The sequence below is a fragment of the Talpa occidentalis genome, unplaced genomic scaffold (genome assembly GCF_014898055.3).
Source record: "Talpa occidentalis isolate TD23 unplaced genomic scaffold, MPIMG_talOcc4v2.1 talOcc4.7, whole genome shotgun sequence".
Lineage (NCBI taxonomy): Eukaryota > Metazoa > Chordata > Mammalia > Eulipotyphla > Talpidae > Talpa > Talpa occidentalis.
In genome coordinates this window covers 80121527-80141914 of record NW_023605083.1, presented here as the reverse complement: position 1 = coordinate 80141914, position 20388 = coordinate 80121527, and the positions used below count along the sequence as shown (strand labels likewise).

The 20388-nt window shown below is 47.9% G+C and overlaps 2 protein-coding genes across 2 annotated transcripts in view; one reads left to right on the top strand and one right to left on the bottom strand.

Annotated features, from left to right (window-relative positions):
• Positions 1–20388, bottom strand: part of LOC119232511 (acid-sensing ion channel 2-like) — a 254924-nt gene that overhangs the window by 222438 nt on the left and 12098 nt on the right. The window lies entirely within an intron of this gene.
• LOC119232930 (Krueppel-like factor 4) lies at positions 6228–8498 on the top strand. Its single transcript, XM_037495314.2, is given in 3 exon segments — positions 6228–6693; positions 6837–7117; positions 7119–8498. Coding segments are annotated over 3 exon segments (2007 nt in total). The 3' UTR covers positions 8379–8498.

Genomic DNA, 20388 nt, shown 5'->3' with positions numbered 1-20388 from the left:
AGTGAGTCCAGTCCTGCAGACCCCCATTACTCCCCAGAAGGGCCATTTTTTTTTTTGCAATTCCTTGGCCCAGGCTGATTTTATTGCCTGCAAGCTTTTCTTCCTGACCAATCCCTATACATACCTAGAGATGTAGCATGTGGTCCACCTCTTCTAGAAAACCTTCCTGGAGTCGGTGTCTCCACCCACAGTCCTGGGCTTACTTTTGCCGCAGGAGGTTTTTAAGTTGTTTTTTTGGTTTGTTTTTTAAAGATTGATTTATTTACACAAGAACCGGGGTACAGGCCAGATGCGCGGGAGGGTGAGAGGATTCACCAGAGACAGAGCGGGGAGCAGAACTGGCAGACTGACGAAATACACTGCTGAGGGGAGCAGCGGGCGAGACAGGGGAGGTCTGCTTCGCCATGTGGGACTCACCTGCTGGCCAGGATTGAACCCGCGCTGCAGAGGCTGCAGACAGCTTCACAGCGCGGGGCTCAACCGCCTGTGCCACCAGGGAGGCCCTGCAGGAGGTTTTGTACCAGGTGGTCACTGTCTGTTCATCCCTTAGTCACCCTCCCTGAAGTGAGCCCTTGGAGGCAGGTACAGGTACTCTCCGCGGTCCTTCCCAGCACCTAGCACCAAGTTAGACATGGAAGAGGGGCGCAGAACTGGGAGAACAAAGGTGTGTGTTCTCTCTCATAGGAGCTCTCTGTGTTTAAAGTCTGTCAATCCTCTGCTTCACCTCACCATGTTTCCCATTACTCAGAGACTGAAATCCAAAGTCCCAATGAGAAGCCTGGGGGGCCCACCTGGCACCCCCCCCCTTCCCTCACCTCCTGCCCTGTGGCCACATGGTTCTCTTGCTGGCCCTTGGACCCGCCCAGTTCCTTCCCACCTGAGCCTTTTTACCAACTGCTCTCTGCCCGGCGTGCTTTTCAGGAACATCATAGTTTGGCTTCTTGCCACTTAAGCCTCAGACACAAGGCCACTCTCAACAGATCTACCCTGGCCGTGTCCCTGTTCCAGGACTGAACACAACACATGTGTTTTTATGCCCCTCCCATCCAGAACATAAGCCCAGGGGAGCAGGAACCTGGTCTGTCCTTGTCTGCCCTGCACTCACCGCACTGAGAGCAAGGCTGGATTCAGAGCAGGTGCTCCATACACACCTGCCTTATGAAGGAATGAAAACTAAGTTCCCTTTTAGCACGAACCACTTGTGATTCATGAAGATCAGCAAACTCTCAGTTTTTCACTTGAAAAGAAAGCCTGCTCTTGCACCTAATTCAAAGAAGCAAAAAGAAAGAAAGTAAGAATCCTTTTTTTTTTTTTTTGGTGGGGGGCACTCAGGGGTCAGGGGTTGCCTCCCCTTCCCACCCCAAGCTGCAGCACACACGGGTAGCACAAGTTGCTGCCCGGTGGATGGCTTCTGACCCACATCTGTTCCCTGTCTGCATATCCATGGCTGCCTCCTTCCACATGCTTCCCCGACATCTAGACCCAGACACTAAGTGGATGATCGCTATGATTAAACCGCCTTTTAATTATTCAATGAGATGTCAATGGTGTGCACCATTGTGACATTATAATGGACTCCGACTCCTTCGCAAATGTCAAGAAAGGCAGGGGACCATTACCTTGTCAAAATGTTCGCTCCCTGTGACTTTATTTCCAGTACACCAACTAATTTTTCAAGTGGCACAGAACAGCAGAGTGAGGTGGGGTGGCTGACAAAGGCACGTGCTCAGAGTGATTTTCACGACACAGGATTCAGTTGATTCTGTCCTGGATGCGACAAATCATCCAATTTTAAAAATTCATTGACTCTCAAAAGAAATGACGTTTTAGGGGTAATCAATCAACATTTCTGGGTTGATCACTGGCAAAGGATCTTATGGTGGGCAGAAACTTAGGCAAAGATGGAGCAGGAACAAGAAAAAGAACATGTTGGTGCAGTTCTGGCAGGTCTTTGATTAATTAAACAACCACTGACAGAGGATTTAGCACACCAAATAATGTATCAGGCTAGAAGCTACATAGGGAGCTGGCATGCACACATACAATTTTGCTTGTGTGTACACACGCATGCACACACACACACACACAAATACATACACCCCAAGACAGTAAGGAGTGATGGTTTGTACTGGAAATTATAAGAGCCTTGATCCAGAGCTAGTTATGTAATTTGAGTAAGTCAGTTCTTGGGGCCCCAGCTCTCAAAGGGTGTTTGGCTGAAATTATTTCTAATAACTGATAATTGATTAGCAGGCAGTCATTGGTCACTGGCTCTGGCTGTGCCAGCACCATGAGGTACATAGTTTGACATGGTTTCTGTTTTTAGGAAACTTAGAATAGAGCCCGGGCCCTGAAGGTAAAGTGGCACACAAGTTTAGGGATGATTCCAGTGCTTGCTGATGGCAAGGTAATTGGAGTTCATGGAAAGGAGCAATCAGCGTGGGCTTGGGAAGCTGCAAAGGTTTCTAAAGGAGGTAGGAAATGATTGTGGAGGATGCCCAGACGTGAGGGACCAGGGAGTGGGGGGTAGGCAGAGGCAGATCTAGAGGGGGAAGCATGAGGGGTGAGTAGTGGCTGGAGGGAATGAGGGGCACAAAGTCACCTGTGCTGCCTCGAGGGACTAAGGACTCAACCATGGTTCTGTTGGGGGATGGTAGTGGGGCACTGAGCACCCAGCAGTCATTCTCTCTTCTTTTGGCTACAGTGCCTTCATTTCCCTTTGGGAAACTACCCATGCCTTGCTGTGCACTTAGAGGGCTTATGCATTGAGTGGCATGAGACCCAACTTACATCAGCTCTCCCAGGATTTTGACTTGGGTGCAGTTAGGCCTGGGGATGAAAAATCCCCGGTCATTCATTCCAGGAGTTTGCTGAGAGGTGATTATTCTGCCTTATATTCATGGAGTTCCTCAGTTCCTACCTATTCTCAGCCTGGTTTTCCAGCATTTCTGTGTGTGATCATGTGTACATGCATGCATATGTGCTTGTGTGTGTCCCAACTCTCCAACTAGGTTCTAGTCTGGTACCATATTTAGTATAGGAAATCCTCATTCAGTGATTGTTTAATTAAACAAAGTCTTGTCAGAATGATTGATTCTGTGAGCTTCCTGATATTTTTCTAATATGATCCCTTCTGCTTAATTTGGCCAGGGCGAACTTCTGTTGCTGACCAACAAATTCTAACCGATACCCAACCATCCAACCATTCACTCATCCATTTATTTATCCAAGCATCTATCCACTCATTCAACAATTCAACTGTCCATCAATGCATCCATTCATCCACCATCTATCCATCCATGCATCTACCATCCATCCATGCATCATCCATCATCCATCCATGCATCGTCCATCATCCATCCAACCATGCATCAATCCATCCATCATCCAGCCACTATCCATCTTTCTGTGCATCCATCCATCCATCCAATCACATATCCACTCATCCATTCATACATCCAACTATTCACCCATCATCTATCTACTCATCCATCCTTTGATTCCTCAGTCTATTACTGGAGAGTTGAGGATCAGTGGGAAATAAGTAAGGAGAGACAAGGAACACATAGTTAAAGGGAAAAACAAGGAACAGAAGCTTAAAAATTAATCCTACAACAACAAGCAATTTAGTGCAAAGTAACAGAACACAGATGGTCCACTAGATAAAGAAACATCAGAGCCAGCTGGGGTTTACTGGGAAGGCTCTTTGGAGGATGGGAATTTTTTAAAGAGCAATGTTTAAAGGAAACCAATGTATCTACAGAGCATCTAGCACCAATGCAAGCACTTTTACTGAAATGACTGCCCTTACTTCCCAACCACCAAGTTAAGGGTTGGTAGGTGTCAGCAATCCTATTTTTGCAGAAACTGAGACTCAGAAAATTTAGGTAGCTTGACTTAGGCTATACCAATTAAATGGCAGAACCAAGATTCAAACTTTGGTCTTGTCACTTCCAACATCGTTGCTTTTTCCAATATCCCACACTTCCTCATGCTCACACTGTGAGATACCTCTCAGCACCTTGACAGAGGAGGAGGCTGGGAGAGACAGGTCCAGCTGAGCACTATTCTTGGGAACATATGAACAGGTGCGAGGCGTCAGGCATATTTATTTATTTTTTTTTTTGCAGGAGCCCACGTGCCTTACATGGTGAGTAGGTCCTGAGAGAACTATTCTGATAACTTGCTTCTCCTAAGGGCAACCTTGAGATTCTCACACCATGTATGAAGTAGACACTCAGACCCCTAACTCTACAAGGCATACATAGTCTTGTGTAGGAGCCTCCCCCGCCCCCAACCAGTGGACTCCTAGTTTCCTTGTGCTTCTGGATGGGAGGATAGTTCTTTAAAAGTCCTTTATGCAGGGGTCCCATCTTGGGGTCCCTCCTAGGTGATAGCCAGCCCTACTTTCCCCAACCCCACCCCCCATACACACCAGTCTCCTGACCTGGAGCCCCCAGGATGGCAACTGTGAGCTTTCTACCCTGTTTTTTAAGGCCTTCATTGCTTCTGGATCCTCCCTCTCTCTCTCCCATTTGTCTGTGTATTTGAAAACTTTGGGAACAGTGGGAGAAATATTTTCTATATTTGGACCAGAAATATTTTCTATGTTTTGGGGGGGGGAGATGTCAGCTTATTTTACTTCATTGCCTGAAGTTCCACCACTTGTAAATTCTTTTGAGAGAGAAGAGGGGAGAGTTTCGGATCTGAACCCACTTACTCTGCGGTCCCAGCAGGCTTTGAGGTCCAGGCCAGACCCCTCCCACAAACCCTCTCTCCAGCCTCATGAGGCAGCCTCCAGTGTGCCTGTACTTAGCTTCCATTCTAACCAGACGCTGATTTCATTTACAACCTTTACTGTCCAGAGTGGTTGATTTTTTGAATCAATAAATGAATTAATTGCTAAATGAATTGGTTAAAAATCAATACCTTACCTCTCTCTCCACTCAAACACCTACGTTGGCAAGTCATTTCCATTAAAAGGAAAAAAAAAAAACACCACCACCACAACAAACCTTTAATCGGATAATCATCTTTACATTTTGAAATAAGCCTGCATACTGATTATGGAGCTAATTATGCTATGATGAGCCCATTTCCTCATCCCAGGCCCCTCTCACCTGTGTGAAGAGTTTCCTGGCTCTTCTCCCCGTGGGGACTAGCCCTACACCCCGCTCCCAGCCTCTCTGCATTTCTGCTAGAAAAGCCTTTCTGAAATGCAAATCTTGGCCTGTCAATCCAGATACCCTGTTTGAAATTCTCTGGCCCAACTGGAACCTCATCAGCATCTCCAACCCCTGTGGGCAGCACCAGGTCTGCTGAATGGTTCATTTTGGCCCAGGGGGTCCTGTAACTCTATAAATGTAAGGAAGATGCCTCTAGGTGGGGTGTGTGCTCCAGTTGGCCAGGACCTTCTACCCATTCTGCTTCCACCTGTTACTCCTTACAGTCCTGTCTGAGCCTTAAAGACAAGTTCCTTTCCATCCCTGAATGCAGGCCGGATTGCCCCAAACCTTCCCTCTATCATCCGGGCCCCCTTGCAGCAGCACCCTGACCGCCAGCAATTCTACCCTCCCCGGCAGTTTCAGGAAGAATACAGCTAGCGTCTGGTTACTGAGTGTCAACTATATGCCACATCTAGCACTAAGCACTTGATGGACCTTAATCGCATTTAAACCACACAACAGTGCCATGCAGGGAAGACACCAAGGATCAAGGCCAGTGCTTGCCCAAGGTCAGAAAGCTAAGAAGAGGCAGCTTCAGGACCTGGTTCAAGCGCATCTGGAACCTGTGGTTCCAAACCCTCTACACTACACAGTCTCCCATGTCCAAACTGGGGGTGGGGGAGGGCCACCCTTGGTTGGCAGCTCATTGTTGTTCAGAGCTGCCCACACTCTCCCCAGGGCCCCTCTCCCCTAGGTTTCTATGTTAGCCCTCTCTCGTTTCCCTCCTACCTCCCTGGCTGATCTCTCTTACCCTCCTTCGCCAGCTCCTTTGTTTCCTGACTCCTGAATGCTGGCATCCCCGGGCCCAGGGCTCAGCTCACTGCTCATCTTTACCTGCATACTCTTAGGTGATCCCAGTTCTGTTCTATGCCTCTACAGCCAGCACTGATGACTCCGAGATGCCTTTTTCCTGTCCTGACCTCTCCCCAAGAGCCTGGCTCTGCCTGCCTACTGCTGGTTTATCTGTCTAATAGAGAGCCATTCAGTCATTTCAATCCCAACATGGTCCAAAATGTTGAGTCCATCCTCACCACTACCACCCCCATCATTATTGTCGTTACCATCACCATCACCATCACCAGCATCAACATTATCACTATCGAGCTCCCCAGCCCGAGAGAGCTAGGGCGGCTGCGGGTGCGCGGGGAGCAGGGGCCGTGGCGGGCGGTGGCGGCACCAGGAGCCGCCAAGTGCCCCTCCCCGCCCCTCCGGCCCCCCACCCACCCACCCGCCCGTGGCCAGCGCCCATGGCCGCGCGCGCCCGGCGCAGCCCCCCGGACTCCGCACCCCGCGCCGCCGCCCAGCACGCAGATCAGCGCCAGCCCGGCCAGGCTCACCTGGTGGCGCCGCCCGCCCGCCCCCCGCCGCCCCGGCCACAGCCCCAGCGCCCACGACAGCGGCGGGGGACACTGCCGAGTTGAAGAGCGCGCAGCCCGGCCGTCGGACCTCCTCGCTCGCCTTACGGTTTGTGTGTTTTTACGAGTTTACAACTTTTCTGAGAACTTTTGTATACAAAGGAACTTTTTTAAACGGCATCATCCATTTATATTTAATCCAAAGAAGAACCTTGGGCAAAATTTGGGCGTTTTTGGTTTCGGCTTCGTTTCTAAGTTTTTTCCTTCTCTTCGTTGACCTTGGGGTTCGGGTACCCCTACTGCTTCGGACTCCCGAGGACCTTCTGGGCCCCCACATTAAGGAGGCAGCCACCTGGCGAGTCTGACCTGGCCGTCGGCGACGCGCTGCTCCGGTGCTTCTCCACGGTCGCGTCCGGCCCGGCGGGAAGGGAGAAGACACTGCGTCCAGCAGGTGCCCCGAATAACCGCTGGCGGGAAGAGCTCTCGCACGTGAAGCGACTTCCCCCGGTGCTTCCCGGCCGCGCCTACCACCTGGCCGGCGGCGACCGTGGCCACGGATCTGGAGAGTGGCGGCGCTGGCGCGGCTTGCAGTGGCAGCAACCCGGCTCTCCTGCCTCGGAGGGAGACGGAGGAGCTCAACGAACTCCTGCACCTGTACTTTATCCTTTCCAACTCGCTGACCCATCAGGAACCCGTGGCCGCCACCGTGTCCTCCTCGGCATCAGCCTCGTCCGCGCCCTCCCCGTTGAGCAGCGGTCCAGCCGGTGCGCCCTCCACCTGCAGCTTCAGTTATCCGATCCGGGCCGGGGGCGACCCGGGCGTGGCACCCGGCACCGCTGGCAGCGGCCTCCAGTATGGCCGGGAATCGGCGCCCCCTCCCACAGCTCCCTTCAACCTGGCGGACATCAACGACGTGAGCCCGTCGGGCGGTTCCGTGGCTGAGCTCCTACGGCCCGAATTGGACCCAGTGTACATTGCTCTGCAGCAGCCGCAGCCGCCAGGTGGCGGGCTTATGGGCAAGTTTGTGTTGAAGTCGTCCCTGAGTGCCCCTGGCAGCGAGTACGGCAGCCCGTTGGTCATCAGTGTTAGCAAAGGCAGCCCGGATGGCAGCCACCCGGCGGTGGTGGCGCCCTACAGCCGCGGGCCGCCGCGTATGTGCACCAAGATCAAGCAGGAGGCAGTCTCCTCGTGCACCATCGGCTGGCCCCTAGAGGCCCACTTGGGCACTGGACCCCCTCTCAGCAATGGCCACCGGCCGCCGACACATGACTTTCCCCTGGGGCGGCAGCTCCCCAGCAGGACTACCCCGACCCTGGGTGCCAAGGAACTGCTGAGCAGCAGGGACTGTCATCCTGCCCTGCCACTTCCCCGGGGCTTCCATCCCCACCCCGGGCCCAACTACCCATCTTTCCTGCCCGACCAGATGCAGCCACAGGTGCCAATGTTCCATTACCAAGAGCTCATGGCACCTGGTTCCTGCATGCCAGAGGAGCCCAAGCCAAAGAGGGGGAGAAGGTCGTGGCCCTGGAAAAGGACGGCCACTCACACTTGTGATTATGCCAGCTGCGGCAAAACCTACACCAAGAGTTCTCATCTCAAGGCACACCTGCAAACCCACACAGGTGAGAAGCCTTACCACTGTGACTGGGACGGCTGTGGGTGGAAGTTTGCCCACTCGGATGAACTGACCAGGCACTACCGCAAACACACTGGGCACCGCCCCTTCCAGTGCCAGAAGTGCGACCGGGCGTTCTCCAGGTCAGACCACCTCGCCTTACACATGCAGAGGCACTTTTAAATCCCACACAGTGGATAGGACCCACACTGCCAGAAGAGAATTCAGTATTTTTAACTTTTCACACTGTCTTCCCGGAGAGGGGAGGAACCCAGCCGGAAAGCACTGCAGTCATGGTCAAGTTCCCAGCGAGTCAGCTTGTGAATGGATAATCAGGAGACATGAAGAAACCGAAAGACAAATCAGAGAACAAAAACGGATGGGGTCTGTGACTGGGTCTTCTATCATTCCAATTCGAATTCCAACTTGAATATTCCTGGACTTACAAAACGCCAAGGGGGTGATTGGAAGTTGTGAATATCAGGGTATAAAATAGATCGGTGAGTTGGGGGGGAGGGAAGACCAGAATTCCCTTGAATTGTGTTTCGATGCAATATAAGTGTAAGGATCATCTTATATTCTCTTTGCCTTCTAAAAGCCATTATTATATTAGAAGAAAAGAAAGAAAATTCAGGTACAGAAATGTGTTTTAATAACCTAAACGATGGTGCTTGCTGAGTCTTGGTTCTAAAGGTACCAAACAAGGAAGCCAAAGTTCTCAAACTGCTGCATACTTTGACAAGGAAAATCTATTTTTGTCTTCCGATCTACATTTATGGCCTAAGTCAGGTAAATACACCTGGTTTACTTCTTTAACGATTTTATGCAGACAGTCTGTTATGCGCTGTGGTTTCAAACGTGCAATAATCTGTACAATGGTTTATCCCAAGTATGCCTTAAGCAGAACAAATGTTTTTTTTTTCTATATAGTTCCTTACCTTAATAAATATGTAATATAAATTTAAGCAAACTTCTATTTTGTATATTTGTAAACTACAAAGTAAAAAAGTGAACATTTTGTGGAGTTTGTATTTTTTGCATACTCAAGGTGAGAATTAAGTTTTAAATAAACCTATAATATTTTATCTGGAGGAAAAAAAAAAGCCATTATCACTATCACCACCACCATCATTGTCTTCATCACCATGACCACCACCACCATCATCACCATCAACAGCATCAACATTATCACTATCACCACCACCATCATTGTCTTCATCACCATGACCACCACCACCATCATTATCATCACCATTAACAGCACTGCCAATATCACCATCACCATGATAATTGCTGGTGCTGTCATTATCAATAGGAACAATAATCCCTGACAAGTTCATAGCGTTTTTTTATTGAAAACAACTTTTTGTGCATTATCTCTTTGGATTCACTGAGCAATCCAGGGAGGGAGAGCAATCCTTCCCCTGGAAATTGAGTCCCAAAAGAGAAATCACTTGCCTGAGATCACTCAGCTTCAAGGTGAAAGAAAAGAGACTTACTCACCCTACCCACACACACACACACACCTTGCACCTCCCCAAGTCCACTTTCTCCCTTCTCTGTGTATGACACTAACTACCCTCATTCTCTATATACTACAAGCATCAGCCCAGTAGCTCAGGCCTGCATCCTGGGAGTTATTTTTGAATCTTTTTATTGCATTCCCATCCAACCCAATGTCAAGTTTCACTGGACACCTCCAGCATACTCCAAATTGATCTACTCTCACCACCTCCACCGCTGAACTCCAGTCCACTAGCATCTCTTTTCCCAAATATTGCATGTGCATCCTAACTTGTCCACCTGCTCCATTCTTATTCACTCTTATCCCACATCTGAAGCCAGACATTCTTAGAGTTTATTAACTCATGGTACTCCAAATTCAACCCATTCTACAATGCTCGCCATAATTTGCCTGTACCTCCCTCTCATATGTCAACCCATGCCACGCTCTCCCTCTTCCTTCTTCTCTGCTCAAGACTCACAAGGGCTTCTTTTCATCTCTTGGACATTCTCCTCTCAGAGCTTTTACATTGGGCCCCTTTTACCGGGAAATCTGCTCCTAGATCTTCTAGTAGCATTCCTCCATCATTTAGGTTTCAGTTCAAATGTCACTCTCTTCAGACAGGCCTGTCTGACCACACAGCTAAAGATGTCTTACTGATACTTCTTTCTATTGCTTTATATTCTATATTCCTCTCCAGAGTCTTTATGAACATCTAAAATTGTAATTTGTTTATATGCTTACCATCTGCCTCCACCACCTCACCTACCATCTTCTAGACTGTAAGCCCCATGAAAACAGGGACCACATCTATTTTGTTTGTTTCCTGACTCCTGAATGTTGGAACACCCGGGCCCAGGGCTCAGCTCACTGCTCACCTTTATCTACATACTCTTAGGTGATCCCATCCCGTCCTATACCTCTAAGTCCCTAAGGATCAGGTACATAGTAGGCACTCAATGCTCACTCAATGAATGACTGAGACCTTTAAAGGGTAGATCTCATTCTGAAATCTGAAGTTGATTTTAAGTGAAAAATTCTTTATACCACACCCATTTCATGTCATAGAAGACTCTGAAGAAAATCATTTTATCACATACACCATTGGGCTCTGTTCTGCGCATGGTAACATCATCATCACCATCATCACCACCACCATCATCCTCACTACTACCACCCCCATCATTATTGTCATTACCATCATCATCACCATCACCATCAAGAGCATCAACATTATCACTATCACCACCACCATCATTGTCTTCATCACCATGACCACCACCACCATCATCACCATCACCATCAACAGCATCAACATTATCACTATCACCACCACCATCATTGTCTTCATCACCATGACCACCACCACCATCATCACCATCACCATCAACAGTATCAACATTATTACTATCACCACCACCATCATTGTCATCATCACCATCAATAGCATTACCAATATCACCATCACCATGATAATTGCTGGTGCTGTCATTATCAGTAGGAACAACAATCCCTAACGAGTTCATAATGTTTTTTATTGAAAACAACTTTTTGTGCATTATCTCTTTGGATTCACTGAGCAATCCAAGGAGGGAGCGCAATCCTCCCCCTGGAAATTGAGTCCCAAAAGGGAAATCACTTGCCTGAGATCACTCAGCTTCAAGGTGAAAGAAAAGAGACTGAAATCCAGCACCTGGACTGATGAACCGCCTCCCCTCCTTGCCAGCCTCGCTGTCACCTGGAGGCAGGTGGGGCAAGCTCGCTCCAGGACTCACTCCCATTTCACCAACACCTAGTTAAGAAATTACCCTTAAGTATACATTTTCATTCTAGCAAGGCAGGAGAGGGGATGGCTTTTAAATTGTAATTCGCATCCACATTTTATAACTGCTAACCGGGAAAAAAGGAAAAGCTTAAGGTGAGTTTAGGAGGATTTTTCGGTTGGTTAAAGAAAAAAAAATTAAGAAATTAAAAGAGTGGAAAAAAATAAATTACTAGTGACTGTTTTTACTGCATGAGCTTACAAGCTAGAGTGGAGAATTAAAAAGTTATATAGCTGGGGTTTCTAACCATGACTTATCACAGACAAGTCCTCCATATTTATAGCTTTTTTTTTTCCCCACCTCAAGATAGTAAGCAATCCCCTGATATAGGGTTGCTGCTCTCTGCCTGGGAACCCTGGGGGCTGTGTGTGCTCAGCAGAGCTGTCATGACTGAGAGCACGGCCAAGACCTGGAGGATGTGCTTATTGCTGGCTTACCATTCCTGTGCTAGAAGGCCTCACTCAGCTCACTCAACAACAACTGGGGGTGGAGGGAGACGCCTCTGTGCCAAGGCCCAGTGGGAAGTAGAGAACAGTAACAGCTATTGTTCTGTACCTGAAGCCATTCAGTCCTCCCAGTTGCAAATACCACTATGATCCCCATTTTGCAGCTGGGGAAATTGCGTGCAGAGAGATAAAACAATTTGCCTAAGGTCTGGCACAGTGAGTTGCCTCTCAAGGTCGCTATCCTTGAAGAGTTTCAGAGCAAGCATGGGGAGAGGAAGGGATAAATGGAGAATGGAGATATCGCAGAGGGAGGAAGGAAATAAAACTGTCTGCTTCAAGCCAAGCTTCACAAGGACTTCTGCTTTGTCTTTTTCCCCCTCATGACCACTCTATGGAAGGGGATGATAGTCATGCCCATTTTACAGGTAAGGAAATGGAGGCCCAGAAAAATGACACAGTAGTCAAAGTTAGCTTGGAAGTGACATGGCTGGGACTTAAGCTACAGTCTCTCTGGCTCCATTTCTTCTTGGCTTGATGGCCTTGGGCAAGTTACCTGAGTCTTTGCCTTCTTATCAAGGGAAGTGGAAAAGCATTCTTCACTCTCCAGCTGAAATCTCAGCCCCTGGATGGGAAAGCTGTGTGTCTACCAGATGGTTTCGTAAAACAAACTCTGATCCAACATCCTGCTTGCCGGCAGACAGTCAAGCTGCTTTCCTGTCATCTAGTGGTGAGGAAGTTGAGGTCCTGGGATCCCAAAGTAACTTGCTCATGGCCACAGAACTAATACCAAAAAATAGACTAGAAGCTGAGTTTCTGCCATATGGTAGATTTCTCCAATACTCACTCACAAGGAGGACCTCACTGGTACTACGACAAGAACACAAATTATTGAAAGCAAAAATGTAAACATGGAAAGAGGTGACCCTGGAGCTCAAGGTCATTGACTTGCCACCTTTTTTCATGAACCTTGAATGCCATTCCCAAGGGAGATTTCATAGACCAATTAGTCCGGGACTCTTAAATCCTGTTGGCTCTGGCAGCTGAGCTTGGGGCTTTACTAATTGTTTTTAATTTTGATTTTTATTTAAAATTTCCCTTGGTAATTCTAATGTGCAACCACCCAGAGTTGAGAAACACTTATCTATAATCGCCTTTATTTTCCTGATGGAGACCTGAGGCCCAGATAGAGACAGGTGAGGGCCCAAGGTGGCTCAGCTGTCAATGACAGAATGCAGATTCTAGCCTCTTGGTTCTCAGTGTGAGACTCTCCCTTCTTTCCCTTCACTCTGGTCATAGGGACAGACTGTCCTGTTGTTCCCTGATGCCTGAGAGATGGATTCCCCCCACGTCCCACTGTCCCAGTTCCCTCTCCTTTTCCAGCACCTCATGTCCCCACAGAGTGCTCTGGACACCTTGGAGACCTGGGCTGAATCATATCCTCCAACTCTGCACCTGGGCTGGTCTACATGCTGCAGATGAAGTGGAGAACTGAGGCAATTACCTAATGTATTAGCAGGCCTGTCCCTGCGGCACTCCTGTGAGCCAAAGTCATAAATACAAAATGGTAATTTCTTTCTGGAAGCCTGGCTCTGGCCTCCCACTCAATTCCCCTCCCACCCAGAAGTCATATACCACTGCCTGGTTGTCCTCTCCTGCAAGGGGCGGCAGTAACTTGGAGTTATTTAAATATCTCAAGACAAACTTGTTTTCCAAAATCTGAATCATCACACAATAACCTCAGTTCTCCTCTGTGGTTTACTTGTCTGGATAGAGCAGAGTCTTCTAGACTTCAGTGGAAAGTCATAAAAATGCTCTAAAGATATTAATGAATGAGTCCCAGTAGCTACCCTCTCCTTTGTGTATATCTTAGACTAGCATTCTCCCTGGGAAAGGAGTGAGAAGATCTGAGTTGTAGATGAAATTTGGCCTCTTCCTAGCTTTGTGACCTTGAGCAAGTCATTCCACTTGCCTGGAATTTGCAACTCTTCTGCTCCTTTCCCTTAGAGTTGTTTTGTAAATCCAAATGGAGAACAGATATGAAACTTCTTGCATGGACTCCAGTAAAATCTTTCCAAGGTCACACAGCTAGCAGATGGGAAAGTTGGGACTTGAACCCAGAGCCCTTATTCATACCCACTGTGGGGAAGAGTGTCTCAGGGCATCAGCGACTCTATGCAGCCAAGCACGAAGCCCTGGGGAAGGCAAGAAGGATGAGAAAGAGCTTTCCAGGAAGACAAGGGCACTGCAGCTCACTTCAGGCAGAGGCAACACCTGGGAGAGCAAAAGTTTGGGAGAGGGTGATAGATTCAGGACCCCCCAGGCAGCTCAATATGGTGACTGCATTATGTGAGGGTGAAGGGGTGCACGGGTTTGAAGCTTACCAGGGTGGCTGGTCTTCTCTTGTAGGCAATAGGAAACCACGTGATAACTTTAAGCAGGACAGATTCTCAGAATAAAGATAACACATGGCTGGTCCAGTTTTACAGCACTAAACTAGAGAGGCCATGGAGGGGTGTTGCATGTTGCCAGGCTACAGGATATACAGGGCCGAGGAGAATGAATTGCCATAAATAGGTTCACTTTGGTATCCTTAGAACCTGGCACAGTGCCTGGTATATAGAAGACACTCAATAAATGCAAAAATGAATAAATGAATCTGAGGACCAGTGAGTGGATAAAAGAATGAGCAAGGGAATGAATGACTGAAACAAGCGAAACAATATGAATGAGTGAATTGAATGCATAGTCCGAGGCATGGTTTGAAAGCAGTTTTAGCAACTAAATAATACTCTTGTAACAACAAAAGCAGTCTTCTAGCTGTATTACCTGGAAATGACCTGTTATTGGCACAACTCCCTCAAATTGAAGGCTTCTCCCCTTCAGTATCAAAACACCGAACAAAGACAAAGACTGATTACAGTGATCAAACTAGAGGCTGTCCTTCTTGGCTCACACCTCTCGCAGACAAGCCCACTGACAGCCATAACATCAGGAAAGGGGGCAGAAATAGCGAGTGTTGACTCATCCTTGTGGGGAACTCATTTCGGAGGTATTTGATTCCATTGCCATTTCTCCATTCACACGGTCTCTTTAAACGACTAGTCATTTCAGTATCATATAGAGACAAAGGAAGGAGTTATCCTTAATGGAGACTTACCAATTGCTGTGCTGTCTGCATTTCTAAGCAGTGGCAGTCTGAAAGCCTAGCCTGGGAGAAACAGCTTTGCTTCTCAGGGCAGGACTCGGACCCAGATGCTGCCACCTTGAACTCTGTGCACAAGGGATGATATTGTAACACAGACTGTGCATCCAGCTCTGGCGGGAACCAGAGGCCCTTCTTCCTCTCTTACTCCACGCTGCCTTTTCCTCTTGCCTTGTAGATCCTTGCTACTTAAAATGTGGTCCACATACCAGTGGTATCGACATTGCTTAGGAAACTGTCATAATGCAAAATCTCAGGTCCTACTTGCTGAACCAGAACTTGCATTTCAGCAATATCCACAAGTGGCTCACATACACCTAAAAGCTACTCAATTTTGAGAAATTGACTGCCGCTGACCCAGACACCTCTCATCCAAGGATTCCACTCCCAGATCAAGTTTCACAAAAGCCTCCAGAGAGATTCAGGAAAGACTTCCCCCAGGAGGTGTAGAAGGGCACAGATTTTGTCTCCCAGCAGTGATCACCTCAGGGGAAGTATCCCCTTAAGAATCAGAACTGGGGGAGTCTCCCTGGTACCGCAAGGGGTTAAGACACAACTTATGAAGCTATTCCCAGCCACTGCAGCACAAGTTCGATCCCCAGGCAGGGAGCTACCCACATGGTGCAGCAGACCTCTCCTTTCTTACCCGATGCTGCCCTCAGCAGTATATTTCAGTCAGTCTGCCTGTTCCTGGCTTTGTCTCTGGTGACTGCTCTCTCACCACCTCCCCCCCCCCCAACACACACACCTCTGGCCTGTACTACAATTTTTGTATGCATAAACAATAAATCTTTTAAAAAAAAATCAGAATCAGAACTGACTGCACCCAGCACTGGCTGGGTGCAGTCAGTTCTGATTCTGAACTCTCCTCTTTGAGCCTTAGTTACCCCATCTGTAAAATAGGAACAATAATATATGCTTCTCAGTCATGTGGGCTTCAGGAAGAAAAGAGGTGAGATATTTGCAAGTTCTCCATGAAACACACAGTCAGGCAAAGACCTGTTTTCAGTGTGGACAATCAGCCAACCAGTCCTAATGCTTTAGATGCTGAATAAGGAAACTCCATCTGAATGGCAAAGGTGAAAGACCTTACCCTCATGCAGATTAATCAGCAAACAATCGTAGTGCTAATTAGCCAGGATGTAGCACTCTGAGGGACTGGCCTAGCCACCCTGGCCTCACAGAGCTGCCCTGAAACTGGATTTGCAATTGGATTCCTGAGCCTGCAGTCTTTTTCTGCACACCTGGAGTTATTTTTCAAAGAGGAGTTCATCCTAGGGAACGAAGGGGGTCAATATTTCCAGAACTGCTGGCATCATGTTGTACTCTCACACTGTGTGAATGAGGGTGGCAGCTGTTGTGCCCACGTCGACCAGTGCAGCCCCCAAGGACACAGACAACCGATGCAAGGGCACAAAGGAGTTTAATACGGGCTCGAGACCGGGCCCTCGACACGCACCGATGCAACGGCAGAGGTCGAGAGCCCCGAACAGAGGAAGCTGGGACATCTTATAGGGTCGCGAGTGGCGGGAACTTTGAAAGAAGTTGGCAATTACTCATTGGCTACTACAAAGGCACTTTGGGCGCGCGCGGTTACAGTTTCAAACTGATTGGACGGTTAGAGATGCTGTCCCATTTATGGACAGGACTGCCCTCATTGGTGGCTGGGGTGGTCTGCTTTTTCGTCACCAAGTGGAGTGAGGGTTGTGACTGCTGAAACTATCTCCGGAATGCGGCAGGACAAGGACTAACATATCAAGGTGGAGGATATACAAAATGGCGAAACCTCAGCTAAGCTTGGTTCCACAGCAGCTACATTTTGGAAGAAGCCAGGCATACAGCTCACAGTGCAAAGAACAGGAGGTGAGTTACCAGGGCTATATTTCCAGTGTTGGAAGGAAGGAGGCAGATCCTCTCCCAGGCCCCAGAAACTTCAGCTCGCTCTTCCCTCTGGTGGGAATGCTTTTCCGCATCCCTGCATAGCTGTCCCTTCTCATCTACAGGACTCAGGGAAGTGTCATGTCCTCAAAGAATTAATCCTTCCCTGTTCCTCTCAATTTTTTTTTGCCTTCATGGAATTTATTAATATCAGAAATAGTCTTGTTCATTATTTGTATATTACCTGTGCCTCCCTTCCTACTCCCACTGCAGAATGTTTTCTTAAAAACTGCAGTCACTTGGGGTTGCATGTTAAAAACAGATTGCTGGACTTCTCCCATGGTTCTGGGTGGGAACAGGGATTTTTTTAATAAGCCCTCCAATGATCCTGATTTTCATGAATATATCTTTTTTAAGATTTTATTTATTTATTTTTGTGTAGGCCAAAGGTGTGGGAGGTGAGAGGATTCACCAAAACAGAGTGGGGAGTACAACAGGCGGATCTACTGAAATACACTGCTGAGGGGAACAGTGGGTGAAAGAGGAGAGGTCTGCTGTGCCATGTGGGTTGGCTCCTTGGATGGGATCGAATTCAGGTAGTAGCGATGATAGTGCTGAGACTTAATCCCTAGGCTACCAGGGAGGCCCTGATCTTTATGAATATTGTATGTGAAGGTACAGAGAGTGTGCTCTGGAGGGCAGGACCAACAAGTCCACATACATTTTGGTGACACCAATCCTTTTTCCTGCTTTGGTACTTCAGTATTTAGATGGAACACTTACTACCTAAGAGGAAAGGTGCTAGGTGCTGGGGCAGTTCGAAGATGGAGCCAGGCGTGACCCCTCAGCTCAGGGAAGTGAGATAGCCTGATGAGGGCAAACTGGATACAGGGAGCAGATTGCGTTAAAAAACCGAAAAACAAAGTGAGTCTTGGGGGTGGGAGCTTTGCTTTCCAGATGGCTTACCTAGAGGAGTAGCTGGAGAAAACTTCAGAAGAGATGGGAACTTTTTCAAACAATACTTTTGTTTCATGTGTTAGTTTGTTATGTTATATATATAACATAACATATATAGATATAGATTTGGTTTTGAAGAAATTCAAAGCATATAAAAGGGTACGGAATAAGAAGCAAGTTTCCTTCCCACCCACCCCCCACCACCCAGCTCACTCTTTGGAGGCAGCCTCATCTTAGGCCTCACGCCTGCTTCCAGGCATGCACTGTGCATATCTAAGCACTTGGCTGCATGGATTCCAGAGGGCTTAGGAAGCAGAGATGGCAGATCTGGTGTCCAGGGGGAGGGAACAGCACGAGCAAGGGCATGGAAGTTGGGAAAGTCCTTTTAAAAAAAGATAAGCAGCTCTTAAATGACTTTGCTTTGTAACTCAAGGCCATGAACCCATGATTCCAGAAGGGTCAGATAAGGTAGTGGGTAGTTTCCATTGACTGGTCAAGGTTCTTGGAACATAAGGGAGGGGAGGGAGGCGAGGAAGTGAGGTAGGTGAGGGTTAATCGAAATTAAATACACAAAAGGCAGGGGCTTCCCTGGTGGCACAAGTGGTTGAGCACAGCACTGTGAGGCTGTCCGTAGCCTCTGCAGTGCTGGTTCGATCCCCGCTGCCCTCAGAGCAACCCACATGGTGAGAAGACCTCGCCTGTCTTGCTCGCTGCTCCCCTCAACAGTGTATTTCACCCTCCTGTGCATCTGACCTGTACCCGGGCTCTTGTATAAATTAAAAAAAAAAAAATCCAAAAGGCAATCCTTTAAGAGCCTGGGATGCAGGTCCTTATCACTGCCTCCCCCATTAACCTCATGAACCTTGCTTTCCTCATCTGTAAAATGGGCATAAGAGTACTGTACCCGTGAGCATTGTCAGGGGCTTTAAATAAGACAAATGTGAAGCATAGGGCCTGGTACATAGTAGGTACATAGTAGATATTCTTCTGTCCTGTGTTTGCTCTCTCCTGTCCTGCCTCCTAGGACTAACCAGAAATGCCTTTGTCGAGGACTTATCTGACTCCCATTGGGTCATGTATTAGTGGCTCCATCATTTATTAGTAACGTGACAACTGGCAAGTTCCCATGTGCTTGCTGGGTCTCCACTCCCTTGGTACCACTTTGGTGGGGTGAGAGTGGCTGTGATGGCATGCAAACCCTTGTATGTGACCCCAGCACACAGGCCGACCTCTGAGTTCCTGTCGGTTCTCTTCCTTCCTCACGTCACAGCCCACCTCCCACTGTAGAAGAGGATTGGGGCCCGAGACACACACCCCAGGCCAGAATTTTAAAAATGAAACTATTTGGATGTAAAAAAAAATGTGTTTTCCTGGCTGGTTAAAATATTTGATGCTCATCGAATATTCAACAACAAAAAAAAGGCTCTCACTCCATGTACTGTCAAAAATGTAATGTAATTATAGCGATGTTAAATATCCCCAGCTGTTCTGAGATATTTGAATCTTAAATCAAGCCTGCTGGTACACATCCTGGGGTTGCAGCTGGAAATCCACACCAAGTGCCATACAAATGCAGACCTGGGGAAGTTCTGTCAAGAACTTTGGCCTAAGTCTCTGAGCCTGTTTGTGAGATGTTTCACCCCCACACTGGTTGATGGACCCCCAACCTGAGCTGTTAGCAACATCGTCAGAGAGCGCCATGTTCCTCATCAGGGCTGTGCAAACTGGCATGTCATCAGCATCTATCGAAATAGTCTCTCAAATCCATGTGCAGGGAGCATAAAGAGGTAGTGTAAAATAAACGGTAATAAAGTGAATAAACACGCGTCTCACTTCAGAGCCTTTGAGGTGCTTCTATAAATCAAATTCTTGCCATGATTTGCTCAGTGAGACTGTGCTGAGAAGCAGAATCCAAGCTCATCTGCTTTCCTGAGCAGTAGGCTTAGATTTATGGATGTGAGTTCACAGTGGATGCCCATGCCATTTCAAAGTGGGAAAATAATTTTCGTTGGGAGGGGTTCCAAGAGAAGATTAAACCCTTCACTTTCAGAGATCAGAGTATCAACAACTTTCAGATCAGATGTGCCATTGGAATCAGAAGGGGATGACCAACATAGATATTTTGGAAAAAGGGAAAGTTCACAGAGGAAGGAACAGAGACTGCTGTGATGTCAAAGCTTAAGCACAAATATCCTGAGTCTATTTCAAGCTTCCCAGTAACTTTCCATGTGACCTTGAGCAATTCAATTTCCCTCTTTGATTCTGGGGGGAAAACACGAAATGACTCCCACCTACCCAGAGAGTTGTGACATGAAAACTACATGAGGGTTCCTGGCTAGAACTGGGACAATATCTAGATGGCCGCCCTGTACACACTGTTCTC